Raw genomic sequence first — 22,563 nt, 5'->3', positions numbered from 1 at the left:
TGCTATAGCAAAAATACAATTGAACTATTTGTATCTAACATAACATAACATGATCGCCCATCCACAGACTGACCTCACCAAGCGTTTCTACACTTCATGATCGATCGACCCGTGCGGCTGTTACTCAGGGACTCACTGAATACAGAGGAAAAATGAAAAATATAAAAGAAAATAAAGGTATTGGAAAACCCTGGATGAGACCCTGTTTAAGAAGAATGTACCTACCTCTATATGATTGATACCATTTTAATTTACATGATAGCCTGAAAACCTCCGGTATGATAAAGTGCAAGCAACTCCAATGTGCAGGTCAGAAATACAGAAGTGGAACAGTCCCAACATACTCCTGAAGAAAGACGTTATAAAATATACTGGATGCATGATTGGCCGACAGATTGCATCTGGTAATAGGTACCTGCTATGCTTTAAAATTCTTAACTTTCATAGAGCACCTGTGGGTTCTGTGAACCAACAAGCTCCCTCTGGTCGCCGGATACCGCTTTTTATGTTTGGCCAGTAATGTTAGGGGCGAGCTTGTCTTTTAAAAATACATAGGTACCCAGAAACTTAAGTACTTTTCATTCAGGTATCTGCAGTCAACGTGTTTGTGCGTAATATACTTAATGCATTATGTACGCATACAATAATCAAGATGATATACCTACCGCGGAAACAGAAGGCAGGAAGATATCGCTAAATGATGTAAGTTGGAGGTTAATGATTTTAATGAATATAACAGGTGAGCAGCGGATTGGCTGTCGGCTGGCTGAGATAAAATCTGAAGGCTGCGCGTGCGGCGGCGGCGCTGCGCGGCTGTGACGCAACGCGCCAGCGCAGACGCCGTAGCGCCGCGCGCCCTGAGCCAGCGCTGCGAGCCTGCCACTCGCCGAGCTGCTTCATAATTGTTACACAGACGAGTTCAATAATTAAGCGATAAATATACCAGCAGTGGCGGTGAGAGGAGGGCGGCAGTCGAGCGGCGGCCGCGTTACGTACCACACACCCGCACCGAGTGATGGACCCGAAGCTCATTCGACATTTTTCTATCGGACGCCGTAGGAATCTCACCGGACTGGTTCCCGCGCAACGCTGCGTTAGTGCGCCGCTCTGGTGAACCCTTTCGCTTGTAAATGTGCCGATATTTACATATGCGCGCTCGATCTCGCGTCGAACTTTCGATCTGCGCCCGCGCCTCGCGGCTGAGTTGTGAGCCCCGCGACCTGGCAGCCGCCGGCGACTACGAGCCGCCGCCGCCGCCCCAGCGCGCTCTACTGCTGCACGACGTGCGATGACCTACGTATGTCAACACCACCCTATCACATACTGTTACACTGTTTACACACAATCTATGCCTTTACTACTTTGTTTACTACACTCAATATTTGCTGACTCTTCATTTCGCACATTAAGATAACTGTAACAGCATAATATCTGTTGGATGTTAGTGATGTATGTATCTAGAAGCAAATGACAGCATGTCGTTTTGAGCTTCTACTACACTTTTGTAATAATCAATCTTTACCCACACGATGTACTAATACTAAATAGGTACCTAGTTATTTACATATTCAACAAACAAAAACAAACGAACGCTTAGATAAAACACAACAACGTATTAAAATAAGTATAGCTTCCACAACTAAACACGTTATGTTGTAGGAACATTACGTATGTATACGTGCGCAAACAAATTCTGAGAAGATCCAATGTCCATTTGTATTGATAATACGCAAGTTAGATACGAGTATGTAAATTATTACCTTGTTCCAATTAAATCACTAACAGACAATTTAAGTAGTGACGTTTTTGGTAATCAGCAGCACTGGATGACGTGCATCCCAGCTACCTACAGGAGGATCAGGCGATTTGTTTACAGGACACAAAACAATATAAATAACATTTAATAGGAACACATATTCAATGAAATAAACACAACAGGAAAACGAAGAATGATGGTATAAATAAATGCTCTACATGCATTTGCATGTCCATTTGAAAAACAGTCTGCCAATGTTAAGTAGTTATAAGATTGGAATTCTTGGAATGATATTTTCAAACTGTATGTTTCCTAATATAAATGGCCTGTATCTATTAACCTATTCCTACGCATTGTCCTGTCGATACGAGGAGAGTATTCGCAGTAAGATAATAACTCCGTCTAGTCTAGTTTTGGATGTATCTTGAACTGGAATGTCCGTTGCACATGACATGTGCATGATAGCTGTGAAATAGTGCGGACGTGTGTAGTATCAACTGGTTTTTAGACGTCTCGCGTAGAAGTCATCTGAGGTGAATTCGTTGTTATCATAGCTGTTCTTTTGATACCTATTTATCTTTTCATTATTTTTGATCTTTAGATATCACACTTCATTTTTGGAATTCTTTCCGTTAGTGTCTCGATTATTATTATAACCAGATCATGTTATAAGGAGCAACTGCCATAATCTAATCTGTTTACGTAACCCATAGATGGAATGCTTACTATAGAAGAATTGTACCAGTCGTTAAAGGAAAAGTAGATATGATTTTATTATTATTAAAGGCAGTCAACACATACTATTTAAATACATTCATGCGGTGTTCATTTGATTATGAAAGTTGATTCGATTTCAATAGGAATTGACCAAGGATTTTTCTCTATGATTGACAACTTAGGAGTTGAAAGACATTAGACAATGTGCAGTTAGATTAAGTAAAGTATATAATTTACTTACATCATTGAGACTTGATCAAATGTGTTACCAAGGTACACTAAAGCCAGAAAAATCGGCAGCATAATTGAAAAAGTGCTAAAAGCTGTACATCTACGATGTATGTAAAAGCTTTCCGTCTTGTACTCCATTGTCCAGTTACCATTTATTTTAATTACACCTTACAGTATTACACAAATAGAACGCTGGATGCAGGTCGCCTCCAACAGGTATCTGTGGAGATCTAATTGGAGGAATATGTTCAGCAGTGAATGTCCTATGGCTGAGATGATGATGATGATGATGAGAACTATCTGTCTACTTTTGCTAAAGCAAAACTAATAATTGTCATAGTGGGATCCAGAAGTTTATCTGTAATGGAATGCACTTCAGTGCTCTATGTTATAGGTAAAAATATACCTGTTGCAAAAATATTGGGAACACCTTTATTTAAAGCTACTACCTATAAGAACAGTTACTGCTGCTTCATGAGCCCTTTAGTTACTGAAATAAACATACCTACCTACTGTAGAATGAAATTATAAGGAGGAATGAGAGAAAATCAGAGGATCCAATTCCGATAATTTTGAGCCAACCTCGATTCAAAGTAATAGAATTACAATAATACTAAATCTGTACAACATGCTGCTGAAATCTGCACAACCATCTTCCCATGGATTTTCAAAATTCAAAGGATTTGGAGGAAAATCTCAAAGGGATACTTTCAGCACAATTCATCCCAGATAAGGACCGCGTATGAGAACAAAGATAAGGAATAGGTCTATTGACATACCTATATACCTACAATTTGTCTGAAAATCTTTCTTACTCGTAGTACGACTTGATTTTCAGCAGAAAAAGCACAATAACATTTCCGTCAACTAAACTAACAAATTGTGCTCAGAAGTTGGCCAATGAAGCAGTTAGGAAAGTTAATTTTCTCTTGAAACCGCCCACAAGAAAATTAAAGGAGAGCAGTTTACGAGAAAAAAATAACCGTCGTATCTTTCCATTGGGTGTTACTTTATTTAATAACCAATGCTATACAAATACCTTTAGGAGAAAGTGAGAGCAATTTGTACGCAATTTTGATAATACGCACCTACTACAGAAAATACCGTAGCCCTGTAGTTAAAGGTATTAATTAGAAACACATGGTCACGTATTACGCAAATGCCAATTTAAAATTAATAGGTGTAAATTGTAAACAAAGATTCATCAAAGTACTGTGTATTTACAATATCCTAGGCTAGGTCACGTTATATAACTATAAATATGGGCAGGAAAATTACACCTCTTTGCAGCTATTTTTATTTTGTACTGAAACACATAGAGCTACTGTAAGCTACATTACGTACACAAAATATTTTTATAATAACATATTGTTACTTACAATAAATAGTAATGAAATCGGTGATTTTACACATTTGTACGTTTTTGTGATCTTTTCCTGGTGACCAGTTTTATTACATACGAGTACCTAAGGGATCTCAAAAAATATCTGATAAACAGGAATAGAGAAAATAGTCCAAATAATAGTGTCATGCGGTTCTATCTATTGAAAAATGTCTCTGAAGACGAGCAACAGCGACTGATTTTACGATTCATTGTATTTATATATAAGCTGGGGCTGCAGTGCCGAAAACCTATAGATGAGCCCATAGGTCCGTTTTTCTTTTTCAGGGAAACAGTTACCATTTAACAAAGATATCACAGAATTCCAAAAGTAAGAGTCTGATATTTTGAAAACGCTCGCGCTGGTTGCAAATTATTTGAAAGCTGTGTTTTTAATTTGAACAACGAATGCAAGAACAGATAAACCATGTGCTTTTTTTTTCTTTCAATGTTGTATTGTAAGGAAATTATTACAGAAATCTTTTAAAATAAATACTCGCTTCATGTCAAATGACAGAAAAATCTCAATAACAAACAAGATTGAACTGTGAAATGTGGACAAGACACGTAATTGTGAGTAACGAAACGCCAGTCTCGGATTGGTGGTCACCAGACCGTTGAGCTCAGAAGGCCTTCAAGTTCACGCACCGCTGGTTTCATTGACGCCTCCTCTTTTACGCAGACTATTATACCTACAAATATATGCACAATACCTATACTTGTGTTTTTAACTTTCGAGATTTGTAAACCAACTATTCAGAGTGAATTACAAATGATAGGAATTCCTACATAAAGTATCCCTCTTAAGTTCATAACATGTTTTACAAAAACAGTTATAACCAACAGTCAATGTGAGCACACACAGTTAACTGTCCGAACAACTAAAACAACATAAACAAACGCTACCAATCATATTAGTACAGAGTGTGACATGTTAACACGTTGACGTGAAGTATAGTTAGAAGCCCTTCGCTTTGTCTCAGCAAGACAGATCCACAGGTTCTTAGGAGGCAGGTTTGGACCTCGGCGTGTAGCAACAACGGCCCAGGTGTGTGTGTGTGTGCGATACTCATTTGTGCGCGAACCGGTCCTATAGACTCAAGCCACCGTTCGATTCAACCACATAATTTAAATAAATGATAAAGTCTCATGCTGGGTTTCACAATTAAAACTATTAAGGCCGTTGGAACGCTACGATTTCGTTTGCCCGTTACATAATTAGAAAGCAACAAGTGACAGAGAAGTTACTCTATAAAACAAGAGCTAGTACACACGAGTAAACATGAAAATTTCAATTCTAACATCCTCTCCATCCGAGAGAAATCCGAGTCATTTTCATAATGTTTATGGTTTTCTACGTTTTAACTACCTTGCTTGACAGGCTCGGTTTCCGAAGGATTTGTCATATAGCTTAAAAGAACTTTACTGGTAACTCGAAGTTAACAGTTTATTTATCAATTTATTTCTTTCACTTTTCTTCTGTTTTCTTGCGTGCGGAACCAACCTGTCCCGGCGTACGGTACATGTTTTGGTCGTTAAGTGATACCGTTAGTACTTGCTATTGTTGATACAGATTACCGTACGAATTAGAGCAAAAGAAATAGACTGATCTACAGCTAAATTAAGTTACAGCACTTTGTTATTCAATGTCTGCAGCTGTTCAATTTGCTTATCATTTGAATCGTTTGGTAACGGAGTGACCCTGAAAGTTGCATTTATCATTCTACCTGTTTCTTTGTATGGAGTTACTCCTCTCAATAGGTGTTTCAGGAAGATTGAAGACATCAATAAATTGTTTTGCTGATTGTACGAAGAAGAAACAGTAGATCGTCATCGGTGAGGATTATGATATCATTGAGTTCTGTAAGAAGGTAGATCTAGGCTTAGTATAATGTGACAGATATCTACACCTTTAGTCTTTGGTATTATTTAATTTGCCTTTATATTTATATTATTACTCTAGTATATTTTGTGGATAAGCTTCGGGCCTCAGCACCAAGCCATTCTGCACAAAATTAGGGGAGATGTTCCCAAAACGGGTAAGCTAAGGGAAGATGTTAAATAAAATAACCAAGAACATTACATGCGACTTGTATTTTTACTCATAGGGTTGTTTATATAATAAACTTTGGGAAACATAAGATAGTCTTAGTAATCTTCTTCAAAATTCAGAAAAAAATCAAAAAAAATAAACCCCTTCGAAATACCCGCTTTGCCCTCGGGGGGGGGTCCTAAAACGGGTAGCGCCTTTGGGCAAAGCAGGTAATGAATGAATATATGTGATAAATGAATTAGAAAACGTATCTTAGCCTCCCGTTATCCAGGAAATCTTTATCGTTAATTAGTCTCCTTAATTATGTTAAACAGTTTTCTTATTTTGATCAGTTTAGATCACTTTTTTACTTTATTAAATGTTACATTTGAAATTATAATCCTACCAGCAGATAATTTTGTTAAAAATCAGAGAAAACATATTTTAATTTCTTTTTCACGCTGTTCCTGTACTTCTTCAGCTCTCTGTGGCTTCCTTTGTGTTCGATTAGCTTTCTGTGGGATCAATTGAGGAAGTGCCCCCTTATTTCAAATCGGGTAGTCACCCGTTATGCCCCTACCCGTTTTGCCCAAAAGCACGTTTTAAATTTCAACTACCTTAACCTTAAAATAGTAAACAAGGAGACCACTAAGTATTCACAATTAATAAGCATATAACATGCAAAATGATAATACAAAATTCCGAAAACCGTATCTTGCACCATATTTGAGTAGTCAGCACTAGTATAATCCGATTTTTTTTAATAAACTCTGCAAAAAACTTTTTTTACATCTAATCTCGAAAACGCTCGTTCTAGGCGCGCGAGCCAACTGACCGTGATCGGCGCGGTGGTAGTGCACCGCTCTACACTAACAGGTTCACACTAAGACCTATAATATAGGAATGGCAAAGCCTACCCGTTTTAGGAAGGGTACCCGTTTTAGGAACATCTCCCCTAACCTTGAAGTAAATTCTCAAAATACGGAGAATGAGTTCATAACCTCAAAAAATGTATCTCGTTACAAGGGACTCGTAACATATGACTGTCTTTTGACCTACCGTAATTGGCTAAATAGGATAAATGGCTTTGAGGATTTGAAGCATTCCGTTGTAATTACAAAGTCGTTTTAAAATGAAGAGCTTTATTGCCAAGAGTTATTTAAAATCTTACCTGACTTGTTAACAAATCTGAATTAACATAGGTAGTATCGTAGCACGTATCGCACATACATTATACATACTAGTCGTGGGTTTCCTCGGCTAATGCTAGAGTTCGTATTTTACTACGCGCGTTCACAAACTTGTTGTTTCAAATAGGACTTATCTAGTGTGACATTAGCGGTTAATTTTCAAATTTCTCAATAGTGCTCTTTGAATGGATTAAGTGTTATTTTCGGTCGTGATTTTATGTTTTAGCATAACAAGTTCTTCAAGGTTGAGATGGGTTAGACGCATTATCACTTGACAATATGGATGTCCTCCTGTCATTCAGACGAAGTATACCTTTTTTGTCGTGCTGTGTTGTGTAGAATATTCGATTTATGTTATCAGTTTTCACGTTTGTTGTGAGTGATTAAAGGAAAAAGGTTATTTGTTATTTAATTTATAGTATGGTGATTTGTAGAGTGTATGATCTCAGAATGGTGATATAGTCGTAGACGTCGTAGTATTATGGGGCGTGCTTGTGCGCGGACACTATGAGAGTCAACTGAGGTCAACTGTATGGTGCCACAGACGACACGAACTATCCGCGCTGGCACATTGTTGCAGTCTCCACACACTGCACCTTATGACCACACGTGTCTCTCGTGCAACATTTAATGGCCACGCTGTTTATTATTTAATTTTGTCCAAGTTTTTTAGTCTTACTCATACCCGTATATTCAGAAACGTGTCATAAATAATTAAACAAGGAAATCATTTTAATACGCAGCAATAAAAGCAAATGATCCGTTTTTACGAAGAAATTCGCAAACAAGAGCTCAATATTACATTCCTAACTTTGGTATTGTATTGTAAAACACATATAATTGAAACAAAGACTTCTAAGAAAGTTCACTTGATACTTAATTAGATACCTGTATTTCAATAGAAGGCAAATATGGCGTGATAATCACTTATAGATGGCTTTTAGTATTCAAATGCTCACCTTATTATATATTTCGGCCGGTATTCTTTGTTCGGACCTGATCTTATAATGAATTAAACAAGAGTCTTTGACGAGCTCCTAATCTACAATATTATATCATCGCTTTAATTATGTCAATGGCAGTTTCTTAGAAATGTTAATTGGTGTAATTGGCTAGTGCAAAGTACCTAATCTTTATGCTATTAACAAACTGAGTATTCCCCCTTTTAACGGTTGCGTGGACGAACAAATATAATATTTTCAAATGGGGAATCCATTTCAAAAAGATTTTACTTTTACGATGTTCCTTAATTTTTTTAGCATGTATACCTAAGTAATGACAACATTTTTAAATTATATTGGTCGTCAATATAATCGCCTTAACCTAGTCTTATCTTAATTTTCCTTTTATATCTATCTATTATAATACGCAAATACCTACTTATACATACATAATACCTAACACAAAGTGTGCGGTAAAAATAAAATCACTTTTAGCAAATTGGTTATTTATTTAAAATCGATGTGATAAGTAATTTTTCATGTAAATGTGGGCGCAATAAAAATCAACTCATGTGAATAAGTTTAAAATATAGTTTGACGTAGACATGTGTAAAAATGGTCAAGAGCGACTGCGAACTATTATGTAAAAGACCTCTGTGTTAAAAGCTTTGCTTGGAAAATTCGTTTAAACAAGGAAAAAAACCTTGCAATTTTCAATTGCAATTGTATAATACCTAGTCACACGTAACGATAGTAAAAATGGAAACCTTTTTAGCAAACAGGTGAAAAGTTATAGTTTAGTAAATATACAAAAGTAGGTATGACCAACATGTCCGCAACTTTTATCTCATTAATTGAACCCTAAAACTGAGCCTCTATAAAAATCTTAGATTATTTATTCACAACTACGTGACAGTGATGAGTTACCTGCCGTGGCACAGAATTAATAACACATAGATAAAACTTATTTACGCGTCGTGGCGCCGAATCAGCGTCCATATGTATTAGCTTTTCTAAACGGCTTGTTCCCCATTTACTCCAAACCCATTGTTTTCTGTTTGCAAAGTTTTCATACGTTTCTTCCTCTTGGGTAGAACCTTTTGTAGAACAAAATAAATTAATTAAAATACAAATTAATCAAAAAGTAATCAAATTACTTCCACATGACTCCAAAAAATGTTGTGTCAGCAAAATATCAAAATTACGTATTTGTACTTAAAATGTTTTTGGAGCTCGGAGGAAGGATTTTATTAAATATAAAAGAAATATTTTTTTCTTTGGTACCCTTTGGGAAGGAGTTTGTGGAGCAGATGGAAACAAGCCTTCTAACCCAGCTACCGGTATGATTCGAAACAGTTTGAAAGCTCATGTCTCAGTAATGGACTCATTTAGAATTCATTATAATTCGCCAAACGGTAGGCGAAGCTCATTAGAACCGCTAATAGCTAATAATATTTTATAACACGATTCGTGTGATGCGGTTTTTTAAGATTTTCGGTAGTCGTTTCAAGGATTTGTCAAGCACATTAGCAAGGTAATAAGAAAGGTAATTAGGCAATTTACCTTTATCTTTGAAACGATATTTTTTTTAACTAACTTTTAAACTGCATAATAGATGCAATTCGTTAATTGTTCAAATCAAATAATGCGGTAGCAGCATTTACGGGAACTACTAATTGATAAGTAACTATATACTTGAATACAATTAGAGAATAACAATAAATAGACGGTTTCGGTAGCTATTACAGGTACATACCTACATTAAAGAAACAGTGATTATTATTTTCAAGGAAATTCATTAGTAATGGAAACTGGCAAGAAAATAGCCATCCTTGCAAAAAATCTTCGTGTCTTTATAATAGAAGCTACTTTATTATTTTAAGTGTAGAGAGTTAAGCACGTACATGTCGTATATTTAGGCTTAAGACGGTTCGTGTAAATTTAAAATTTCACAGCCTTCGTCCTTTCTAACTAACTCAGTATTTGATACGACAGTGCAGCATTTTGTCCATTTCTGCCAATGCAACATGAAACTTTACATGTTACAATGTAAGACCAGCGGATCTTCTTAACATTTCAAATTATAATTAGATACTTAACAAACATTTTCTGTTTTTAAACATGTTGTTGTTGTTGTTTAAACACTTAGAGCACACTACAGACTAAACAGTCGACCGACAGTTGCCCGATGGTTGGTTTTTTTAAAGAAAATCGTGAATTCTATCGAGATTTTTAGTCGGTCTGATACCATTTCAACTATTGTCCGACTAAAAGTTTGCAGTGTGTACTCTGACAATAGAGGTACGTAAACATGTCGAAAGTTTCTACTCGATATTGTGAATAAAGGTATCGATTTAGGTCGATCGAAGTTATTGAAAGCTTTTGTCAAGACCAAGTTTATGTTTTATGGGCTTATTGCAATATAGCCTGATGTTTTATTAGATCGTTTACTACTCCAAGCTGTATTTATTGCCTATGTTCATGTTGAATGCAAGTTTAATATGCGTAGGTGTAGTTTTCTTGTAGGGTAATTTTGTGTTGCGAATTTCCTGCGAAATGGGCTTTGAAAATACAAAAAAAATAGCTATGCAAAATATTTAGCAAAATGTTCATATAGACTAAAATGTTTCTAGTGTTAACTGAAGGCTTTTTATGTAGGTAACACGTTAACACATATTTTTATATGCAAGTTCAATAAATGAATTTAAGAATTAATCATAAGCAAGCACAGCGTAGACTCATTAGAAGCTTCGAAATACTTAATACATGCCCAAACAGTCAAAAAAGGCGGATACTTAAATCTAAAAGCAAACAAGTAAATAGCTTTAGAATTTTCTTAAGCGCATTTTGCACTACGTGACTGTGCAAAGTTTACACGCGAAATTACAGTAGCAAGCGCATGCCCCACTATACAAATTACACGACACTTAACCCAATAAATCAGTTGAACGTACTGTTTACATAGCTCCACAGATTCTTACGTCGTTCTATTTCAATATTTGAACACCATCTGTTAATGTGTTCTAGAATTCTAATTTGTTAAATAAATATTGTTACTTCGAATACCTGCGGGTTTTACTGATTGATGAAGATTAAACTTACTTTCTGGAATTCAAAACACTCCAGTTTCGAATCAGAAAATGGAGTAGCTAAATACTTAACAAGAAGCATTTATCTTCTAATTCCACAATGTGTAGACTCATGTTAAAACGGTTCACGCCAATTAGAGTTCTCATGACAAAGAAAAATCACATAAAAACGAAACCCAAGACGTGACGTGTCGCTGTTAATTTCCTTTAATCCTATCTTGAACGCTAGACAAAAGGAGAACTGTCAATTACTGGGGGCATTTTATCCTGGGTATCATTGAAACACAGGAGGAACGTAATCTGCAGCTATTCCCGTCGGTCGTTGATCTAATTGAGCATTTGAGCGGTGCGTGCGTGCTAATGGACTAATTGCGTATATGAAGCCGTGAATTGGTGAGTCAACAGCAGGACGCGGCGGTCGTGGGAGGCAGACGGCGTGGCTCCGTCCACTCCGCTGGCATACTTCGTTATCGTAAAACGTGATTTAGACTTACTTTGATAGTAATCGATAGTAAGAATAGGCCTTGTTGTCTTGCTCGAGCTTAAAGCGCGGAGAGCCTAGGTTTTGTTGTGTGGAGTCAGTTTCTTATAAGAATCTGCAAATCTGCATTCTTTCTTATAAGTATTCTGCTTTGGTAGTGTAGTTCTATGTACCTAGAAGGACTCGCTCAGGACCAAAATTACCTACAGGATATTGACACTTAATGATTTTGTCCGAAAAAATTAAGAAACTTTCAGGACCTACCTCTACAATGTTATTTAAAGTTTCAGATTAAAACACTCAATTACAAAAATCTGAACACCTGAATTGGAATATAAACCAATAAGATTATTGGACAGTAAAATGGAAAATAGTTGTGTTTCATGACGGACAGTATTTGCGAAACTGTACATTTTTTTTCAGTAAATAAGAGCAATTGAGAATTTATGCTCGAAGCCTCGTCAATTAATAAGTTGATTCTTATTTTTCTTCCTATCTGTTGATCTCGCTTCCTATCTCGTTCCCAAATAACTTGGTATTTGGCTTTAGGAAGACGATTGTAAGCTATGTAAGTCCGGCGTGCCTTATACAGACTTGGCAACGTCATTCTATGGGTAATCCAAATCCCAATTCAAAGTGCTGGCAAAATAAAACATGTACTTAAGTTCCTCAGTGAACAATATTTGATGAAAAAAATGCTCTATGTTGTAGAGCGATTTATGATTTTTATTTATTACCTACGTCAAGATATTGAACTTTTATCTATAACTGACAAGACATCTTTGCTTACTTTGCAATAATCTATTATCAAAGTTTGGCATTCAAGAAATGCAATGTCATCGTCACACGTAATTAATTTACAGTTTGCTGTTGCTATTGTGAATATATTCTAATCAAGCAATTTATTGGTTTCCAAGATCAAATTATTTTGAATCCAAGAGACCTCTGACTCTACCACTCATTTATTCTCTTTAACATCAATGTAAAGTTCAAACAGTTTGACAAATACTTAAAAATACGACTTAAAATTGATCATAAACTATCTACTATGCCAACAAAACAAGAATTTGCTACAAGTTTTAAGCAAAGTAACTTAGCAATGTTTAAAATCCAACAGCATACGTCGCGATAGATTTAATATCAATTATTATTCTATATCTTCCGAATAAAAACTGGTATAAAGTGATTCTAACTTTCGCTACCGTCAAAATACCTCATATAACGGCTCCAAGCGACTCGCGCCAAAAAAAGAACATCGGAACAGCATTATTTGCGCGTAAAGGCGCGCGCGCAACTCCGGTAGCCGCGGTGCGCGGTGCCCGGTAGCACTCAATAACTTGCCGAATTTCATGCTCACAATAATTATTGCGGTTAGGTCGTATTTATGAACACTCATACTAAATAATAATTGAGGTTTATTATCTTTCATAAAAACGCAGTTGTAGCGGTATCTCTTTTTGATTACCTATACAATACCAATGCATCAAACATTTGTTTGTAGGTACTGAGTTGCTTGGTGGGCATTTTCCAGTAATATAGCAACCAGTTTTTGAAATATTGAGAAAACCAAATTTTTTTAGCAGTGACATAAAATTGCTCGTTGTTTAGTTAAAGCTGTTATCATAAAATATTTCCCATTTGTCGACCGACGGGAAGACTTTCATAAAAATGTAACGGTAATATCCGGATGGTTGTTTGATATTCTTCTCCACTGTATAAATAATTGACTCACTGACGTGTGAGTTTACATTTGCTTCTAATAGTTTTATAGTTGTTACCTAGTTTTTATACTGGCGTTTGATTGCTTTAGGCAAATAATGTTTTACAATTGCGGTGAGACTCAAGTATCTTGCATAATTTACTAGTGTAAGGAATTTCGGACGTCATAAGTTTCTCCTAGGTCTCAATCAGTCAGTACATTCTTTCTTATAAGTGCTAAAAACCCATCACCACAGCCAGGCCATAAATTTCCTCATAAAGAACGCCTTATAGCTTCAAGTCCGCTTTTTGCTCTAATAGGTATAATTAAATTATTATTATCCATAAATAGATTTATTGCTCCAGTAATGGTTATTTGTATTTAAATTTTCAACATCGTTTATCATAGCACGACTTCACATCTCGCCGGTACGAATAGCACTGTCCATTTCAGATAATATATAAGCGCAATAAATGCCCAGAGAAACTTGACCTATCACACTGTTACGTAAGACAAATCAAACATAACTGTGTTAATGTTACACCTGTTTCATAAAAATACAGTTGAGATACATCTGTGAAGGCACGTGGGTCAACATGCTCACCTGAAACTCTCGGCGGCATTGTTCACGACACACTCATCGTAAAGACTCGCTGCTTGCGTTTTATCTTCGCAATATTTACCCAAGCACATCTCATTGTTATAACTTTTGTGGCAGCTGCGTCCTGCATAAGAGAAAGGTATAAAAACAACTACGCATCGCCCATTATCTGAAATACGTGAAAAAGACAACGGCCAACGTATTAGAGGAAGCGCCTCGTAAATGATAAGCTTTGTGGCTTCTTATCACTTCGACTGAGTTTGGTGAGTGACTAATGCTTTTATTTGGGGTCTAAAAGTTTACACTGTTTTGACAGTTCAGAAATAACTTTGAAAAGAATGTTAGCTGTAACGGTTACGTCACACTCACAGTAGGAATTCTGGCTTCATTCCGCTTTGGACCAGTGAAATACCTATATACTTTAATATTATATATCTATCTATAACATGTTTTTCCTAATTTGTAATCAAAAACATGTGCTTACTATAATGTAGAGTCACTTGTTAGTCCATTTTGTGAGTAAAGTGATTGAATATTTATGTCACGTTTCTAGGAACCATTTTGTTTATTCCCTACAATTTTGGCGTAGCGCTCGTAGCACCGTAGGCCTAAAAATTTGAATAGTTTTAAACGTAGATCGTAGCCCGTAGTCCGTAGTCACTGGTAATTTCTTTTCCTCATATTTTCTTGTCTCATGGAAATTGTGTGACAACGTCGTATGTACTGGTGCTATGCTGATTATTTCTGTTGAGGATGAATTTACTGGACCAAAGTTGTTCTACGTTGTTCAGCTCTGGTGTTGGAGGGGTGTAGTCTGGGTGGTGGTATGAGCTGTGGAGTGTCGGGTATCGTGGGTGGTGGTGGTAGTGCGTGGTGAGGGTTGTTCCCGGAGTGCGGCAGTCATGTTGCGGAGGGCGGGCGGGCAGGGCGCGCGGGGGCGGGGCGGGCACGCCCGCGCCGGCGCAGCGCGGGGCCGGCGACGCCGCCGCGTCTGCCGCGCCGGCCGCTCATTCGGGCCGCGAGCGCAGCGCCGCGAGCACGCGATGCGCGACACTGTAGCCCCGCACGCACGAGCGCGCGACCACTCCCGCGCGCCTGCCAGACACAGTGATGTTACCAAACTCCGCTGTTATGTGCCATCGGTTCGGTCGTGAACGAGTGCCACTCCATCTGTTTCCCAAGCGTTGACTGTGCGTTTGTTCGAGGATATCGCGGATTTTGCGTACCCGTCGACGTTGGATGCGTTAAAATTTCGGGTGAGTGAGAGAGGCGAGCGGTCGTGCGCCCGCGGCCGGTTTGACCGCATTATTTTCGAAATACGTACGCCGCAATCCGGTCGACCGCGCTAGAACGATCAAAACATTATAACAAAAACATATAAATTCGGTGACGTTAATGTATTTTTCCAGATCAGCCAGTATTTTCGTGGTCTTGAGCACTTTCACAAAAAGTTGTTTTTGTTTAAATGTGTGTTTGTTTGTTTGTTTTGCCGTATTTAAGGATGGAATATTGTTGTTGGTCTGAAGTTTTCAGAAAGTTGTTTAGTAATAATGTGTAGAGTGAAGCTGAGCTCAGTTTCAGCAAACAATCGGGAGTCTATAACATGTTGCGAGCTAAACAGCGCGTACAGTTAGTCGCAGCAGCACGAGACGCATCCCGTTGATGTCTTTTACTGAACGCTTTTGGAAAGTGCTTGAGCGATATAACCATGTTTATATTTGGTGTTTGTGTAACATCACATGTGATTTTGGTTTCTCTTCATTTTAATATGGTGTGTATCGACAAACATGCAGTTTTAACTTAAATATTTTACTGTTTTGTATCGAACGACTAGAAACGTGTATTAGTGATAGTGTAACGGCGCTTTAGATAAGCAAACAAAGTAAATACTAACTAAATTGCGGAATTCATTGATATTTAGCTTTTGTAGAGGTTGTCACTCATCTACATTTAAATGTTTCGCGTCACATGGTCACCTGTATGTTGATAATCCCCACCACCTGCTACGACGTAGAGATGTTTCGTTGAGGCAATCTATTCTCAAAGTTTAATTGACTTATTTACGTTTAGGAAATTGGGTTAGATTCAGAAATTCTCTTTTGATCTTTACATAATTAAATTGGTTCAATTTGTTACAAATGCTAAGATAAATGTTTGTTGTTTCTCGTTGCATTCGCATAATCTCTGGTTTCTTTCAGTGTTAGGATTTTCGCTTGTAAATTACCGGGACGAAAACACTCTTGTATACAGATGCGCGGAAATTCCAAAAGAGTAAACAAATGAATCGATAAGATTATAAACAGCTGTGTTGTGGTCGGCGATGTTGTGCGAACATTCAAGCGTTACTTGATATCTTTGTAACTCTAGGTTTTTTCTATATTGTGCAAATTATTTTGAATTAGGTACATGTAAAATGTCACGGTTAATATTTTTTTGTGTAGAATTTTTAGTGTCGATTTACTAAAATCTGAACTTATTGTTTTTATATTTTCAAAATAATATTATTTTCATATTTTTAATGTCAACTAAAACAACCCTTTGACGGGCTTAAAATGATGAAAATGAAAATGACCCCTCCAATTTCTGAAACTACTTGAAACCGCGTTAAAAATATATTTATGTAAATAGATAAAAAAGTTCTTAAATGAAAATGCCGGTGAAAATATTCGAGTGATAAGGAAGGTGCATGACCTATGACGTGGGATCATCATCGCCAGGGGGCGTGTCCTAGATCTCAAATAAAAATAGTCATCATCGGCATCCACTATCAGTCATCGTTTGTCTCTGGTCGGCAACGTGCGCGTTTATCTGATACCGACTTAATGAACAACTTGTACGCCCATGTTTACTCAATCTTTCTCATTAATCAATAATTGCTCGACCATAAAAATTAACAAACAATTTTCCTCAATTTAAAATACTACAGTGAACTATCCGATGTTTAATCAAAACAATAATTCGTTTAAAATTTCGAAATTAAATTGAAAGATATCGGAACTCGGTAGGTACCAAGTTACTATACATAAGTTTGTACAGTTTTACTTAAATGTGACAAGTGGTTGAAACTCGCTTCTCCACTTGTGCGCGCTGACCGGTACATGTTCTACTCAATTGAATTAAATATGCATGAGTATATTACAATGTATGTTAGTGCATTCATTAGAAGTACACCTAGAGATAAAACGACTGCCGGTTGGACACAGTGTTAGCCTTTGTTGGATAACCAATTACTAGTAAAATGCATCAGTGTTGTAAGTTCCTTGGAAATTCTTACTCAGTTTGATTAGAGACAAGTCAACGTGCTGCCTTTGTGACCTACCGTAATCATAGAAATCTCCACACGGTATAGAAACGCAACTTCTCTCCGCTCATAATGTAGCTTTGTTATAACCTATCATTCTAATGATGTCGTTTATTGACTAGTATTTAATATATTAAACCTCCATCTAGATGCATTCTGACTACATAAGTGCGTGCAGCTTCCAGCATCTAGTGATTTTCAATTAAATTGAAATCATGAATCATGTTGTTTTTTAAAGTTCCGTATACTTTTAAACACTATTTTCAACAGTATTTTCTATAAACAACAAAAAGTTTACATATTCTGCTTTCAGTGTGTATTAGTCATCATATATTTATTTATTTTTTCATCTTTACAGGTGGGTCGAGGAGAATTATGCGTGGGGCGTGCGCATGCGCGGTGGTGTGCGCGCTGGTGGCGCTGTGCGCGTGCGCGGGGCTGGACGAGCGCACGCGCGGCGCGGCCGAGCGGCAGCTGCTGGCGCTGCTGGGGCTGCCGCGCCGGCCCGCGCGCCGCGCCGCGCCGCCGCCCGTGCCGCGCGCCATGCGCCTGCTGTACGAGGCCGACGGCGCCATCCCCGCCGCCGCCGCCAACACGGCGCGCTCCTACCACCACACTCCCACCGAGCTCGACCAGCGCTTCCCCGCCGAGCACCGCTTCCGGCTCTACTTCAACCTGAGCGGCATCCCCGGCGACGAGCTGGCAAGGGGAGCCGACCTCACCTTCCAACGAGTCGACGGCGTCACGGGCGCCCAGCGGCTGCTCCTGTACGATGTAGTGCGGCCGGGCCGTCGCGGCAAGACGGCGCCTATCTTGCGGCTCCTCGACTCAGTACCGTTGAGGGCCGGTAAAGGCGTCGTCACGGCGGACGCGCTCGGCGCCGCGCGGCGGTGGCTCTCGGAGCCTAAACATAATCATGGACTATTAGTGCGTGTGTTAGAAGAGGGTGAGCAAAATGTAGACGCTAAACAACCTCATGTGAGAGTGCGGAGACGTGCGACGGAAGAAGACGAGGAGTGGAACACGCGGCAACCGCTGCTGCTGCTGTACACGGAGGACGCGCGCGCCCGCGCCGCGCGGGAGAGCGGCGAGACGCGCCTGGTGCGCAACAAGCGCGCGGCGGCGGGCCGGCGCGGCCACCGCGCGCACCACCGCCGCAAGGAGGCTCGCGAGATCTGCCAGCGCCGGCCGCTCTACGTGGACTTCGCGGAGGTCGGCTGGAGCGACTGGATCGTAGCGCCGCACGGCTACGAGGCCTACTACTGCCAGGGCGACTGTCCGTTCCCCCTGGCCGACCACCTCAACGGCACGAATCACGCGATCGTGCAGACTCTCGTGAACTCAGTGAATCCGGCCGCGGTGCCGAAAGCGTGCTGTGTACCGACGCAGCTCTCCTCTATTTCCATGTTGTATATGGATGAACTAAATAATGTGGTGCTCAAAAATTATCAGGACATGATGGTGACGGGGTGCGGCTGCCGATGACGAAGGCGCCCCCCACGCCCAGTGCGGACCTAGTGATAACTCGTGGACCCAGTGTACATATAGTGACGGCCTCGAACATTGTACATACTTATTTGTGTATATATTCGTGTAATTATTATTTTATTAAAATGCAGATGTAATAAATGATGTAATTTTAAATTGTATCTGACTATTTATTAATTATTATAATTATAACCCTGGGGAAAAATAATCATCAAACTATAAATTAAGGTAGATATATATCATTAAAAATATGTATTGTTGGGGATTTGACTGGACAGATAAATTGATAAATCCCTTTTAGAATTCACACTATCAAGTATCAAGTATCGAACCTCATAGTATGGGAAGATAAAATAATCAAACCGTAAATGTATCGAAGGATCTATACTGTATTGCCAAAAAGCTCTTATAACATTTGTGCACCATACAAGTCATACACAAGTACAAACAAAAGCACAAGAAGAGTATTGTTTACAAGTCACCTTCAGAACAACCTGAATGCGCTTCAGTTCCCCTTAGCCGAGCCTAAGGCTTATGTTATGTTAAGCCTACAAACGCCGGATATAAAGGTCATGTTCAAGTTAGTCAAAACGCTTGGGGTCATCTAGAGGTTCGTGTCACACTAACCTCGACGCAAGGTTGCGATGAATGAAACACATACAAACATGCCAATGTTACCGTATGCTCGCAAACGCATGGTGTACATTACATGGTTATAGAAATAAATGTTATGGGGACTGAAACATAAATCTTTGAAGTTTTCTAGTCGTTGGGATCTGAAAGTATAAACTAACATTCGTCTAAGAAGCTCAAAGCTCAGATAAAGGGTTTATAAAAAATTATCTACTCAAGTCACTTGTTAAGGTCAGCCTGCCATGACTTGTTCATCATAATAATGCTACTAAGAAACGCAAAAAATGGGAGAATGGGAGAAGAAGAAAATCGACGTATCAATTAGCAAACGGTATGGGAGATAACTGAGGGAAATACTCTCAAGTAGAGTCATAAAGCAAATGATAAAAAAAGCGGTTCCTTAATTCCTAGTTGCTGAAGATTCAGCACCTGCGACGCCTATGTCCCTTCTATCAAAAAGTTTGGCAAGGCATTAGCTTAGAAGTAGTTTTTCTTTCAGTGATAAAAAACCAGAAGGCTACAGCTTCCAAATACTTGCTTGATACACAAGTAGATAAGTTATTTTTAATCTAAACCACAACAACACTATAAAAAAGCACATTGAAACATTTACATCAAGCAATGACAACTTAATTATTCATATCGATCATTTATAACGATCTAATGCTAGACTTCCGCTCGGAAGTTTGTCAGCTCTAACTGGATGCCATTGAACCACTGTTACTAACCTCCCGACGCACCTAGACATATCATTATGATACAAACGTACCCACTGTATCAGATACTACACACTACTTAATTCGTTACTAAAAATAACTCCACCTAAATGGATCACAAACGTGATCTGCAGCACATAAACAAAATGTTTCGAAGTCTTCAAGCCTGAATCACTGGATACATAATAATTTAATTGTCTAAGAGTGTAGAGTTTATTCTCGGACACTCCGTATGCCGTATGCATGCGGGGCCGCATTCCTCCGAGGAAATTCATCTAGTTGAATTGTATAAGGTTAGCGAGGCGCATGACGCGTGCGCCTGAGCCTTTCTTTTCTCATGGTATCCTCTTGCAATTTAAGTCTGCATCCAACTTTAAATTACTATCTATACGTACGTAGGTCATCGTAAATATCGTAAGTAACATAAGTTTCATGCTCTACATTCAGCCTAAAATATCGTGTTTAGCTTATAAAGTTGTCTGAAAAGAATGTCAGAGATAATATTTAAAGTGGATTCCATTTAGAGTGTGGCGGGCAGGTCTCCGAATTTGAAATATTTCGTCACAAGGCGGCTATATATCATGTTTTTGCCTGGACGCAGGAATGCGCGGCCGTATAATTTGGCCGGCCACCCGGCAACTGTGCGTCTGCCGCGCCACCCGCCCTACGTCTATATTATCAGTAGATAAATTCAAGCTTTGTCTTTGCCTCGTATTTCGTCCTCTCGAGATTTTGCTTTTGTTTTTTTTTCGTTCGCTTTGGACGGCAACAAAAAACTGAGTGGAGGCGAACGAAGTGGGTATAATTTATTTTATAGTCGGCTCGCTCGTAACTCGGCGGTGGACGGCTGGACGCCGATTTATCCCCATCTCGGCGTAATTAACGTAAATGGATTGGTGAGCGTCGGTGGCTGTGCGCGCCCGCCTCGGCATCGGCGGCGCTCCTCCCTGCTCATCAGCAGCAGCCGAGCCAATCCGCGGAGGGCAGCGGGTGCCTCCAGATAATACCTCGTGTGATCCGGCTTAATCCAATTAGAGTTTTTCAAACCGCAAGCCGAATAAGATACGAAAATCGTTTGTTGATTACGTACGCTCGGTTCCCAAGGAGCGCGACGACTTATCCCTAAGGGATTTATAATTGTTTTGCATTCTTGCACGGGTATAAAAACAAAAGGGCGAGGTACGGGCCCCCCGCGCTGCAGACCAGACTAAAGTCTGACAACTTGCATTCCCTTGAGACAAAAAGCTACAAATGAATTGGAGCGAGCTTTCGACTCGGCCTCACGTGGAAAGTGATTGCTTTTGTTTGGAGAATCTACTTATCTATACATTCTTTAAAGCTTTTGATTTTTTACTGGCACTATTTGTAAACCTAATTGTCAAGGATTGTACTTATTTACATAAAAATATATTCAATTAAGTAGAAGGACTATGGTCTCAAAATGAAGTGCTAATACTACATAATCTTTCTATAAATACTTTGAGGAAAAACCTCTAGCGAGATAGAAGTTTTTTGAAGTTTCATACATAAAAATCCCAAAGGGCCTTACCATCATAGTCGTAGGTGAAATAGTCTCTACATATGTATTCTAAAATTCATGAAAAATAGGATGTACCTACAGCTCTTATATCGGTCCAATCGAGATGGCATAGCGAGGTCATGGTATCGATATAAACAGCTTCAACATTGATAATAGCTATCAAAAGCTCATTTCGCATAATAGCTAGCAGGTGTGCTATATTGCACAGTATCGCGAAATTGTTTTGGTTTACAATGTTTTTTGTGCAAAAGTAATAAAGTAATATAAAGAAAAAACCAGTTTAATTTGTGCATGCTTGGAATATTTTAGAGGAGGCGTGCGGTCGATGGCCGTGCCGCGGCCGCGAGACTCCGGCGCAGCACGCCGCACCCCGCCCTGCACAGGTACCTTATCTTATCAACTGCACACTCAACACACGGATACCATCTGGCCACACGCCGACACAATCAAACTGCAAGCTTTTATTACCCACTTTCATACACTTTTTGACGGTTTAGCTTATCTTAATCTCAAGCACTTTACCCAGAATTTCTTACATAAGACGCAATTGTATTATCATTTAAGTTGTAAACATATTTAAAAACAACAGTCACGTATCTTAGTGGCAACCCTGACGAGTAATATGTGTTACGTTCAAATTATAACAGCGCGTAATCTGTCTTCATTCCTCGGCTCATTTCGAATTTTCAGAATTCTTGTTCATTTAAATGAAAAAGAAGACGGCGTGAAATATTTAACACGTACCAGTGACTTGTTTGCGTTTCGAA

General features: G+C 38.9%; 1 protein-coding gene across 4 annotated transcripts; it reads left to right on the top strand.

The window, feature by feature from the left end:
* The first annotated feature begins 824 nt into the window (after positions 1 to 824).
* On the top strand, positions 825 to 19,066 carry LOC110370724 (protein decapentaplegic). 4 transcript variants are annotated; one of them, XM_021326637.3, is made up of 2 exons: positions 825 to 1,297; positions 17,778 to 19,066. In XM_021326637.3, exon 2 carries the CDS (start codon positions 17,795 to 17,797, stop codon positions 18,902 to 18,904), a length of 1,110 nt encoding a protein of 369 aa, XP_021182312.3. In that variant the 5' UTR covers positions 825 to 1,297; positions 17,778 to 17,794; the 3' UTR covers positions 18,905 to 19,066. The 4 variants fall into 4 exon arrangements, with proteins under 4 accessions (XP_021182312.3, XP_049696386.2, XP_049696384.2 ...); XM_049840429.2 differs by lacking the exon at positions 825 to 1,297 and adding an exon at positions 7,688 to 7,703; XM_049840427.2 differs by lacking the exon at positions 825 to 1,297 and adding an exon at positions 15,105 to 15,374.
* The last annotated feature ends 3,497 nt before the right edge of the window (positions 19,067 to 22,563 follow it).

The sequence above is a fragment of the Helicoverpa armigera genome, chromosome 13 (genome assembly GCF_030705265.1).
Source record: "Helicoverpa armigera isolate CAAS_96S chromosome 13, ASM3070526v1, whole genome shotgun sequence".
NCBI lineage: Eukaryota > Metazoa > Arthropoda > Insecta > Lepidoptera > Noctuidae > Helicoverpa > Helicoverpa armigera.
The sequence above is the reverse complement of the archived record's forward strand: the minus strand, read 5'-3'. Positions and strand labels throughout refer to the sequence as shown.

Excerpts from the sequence above, each read along its gene's own strand:
- LOC110370724 (XM_021326637.3), top strand. The coding sequence starts at position 17,795 with ATGCGTGGGGCGTGCGCATGCGCGGTGGTGTGCGCGCTGGTGGCGCTG.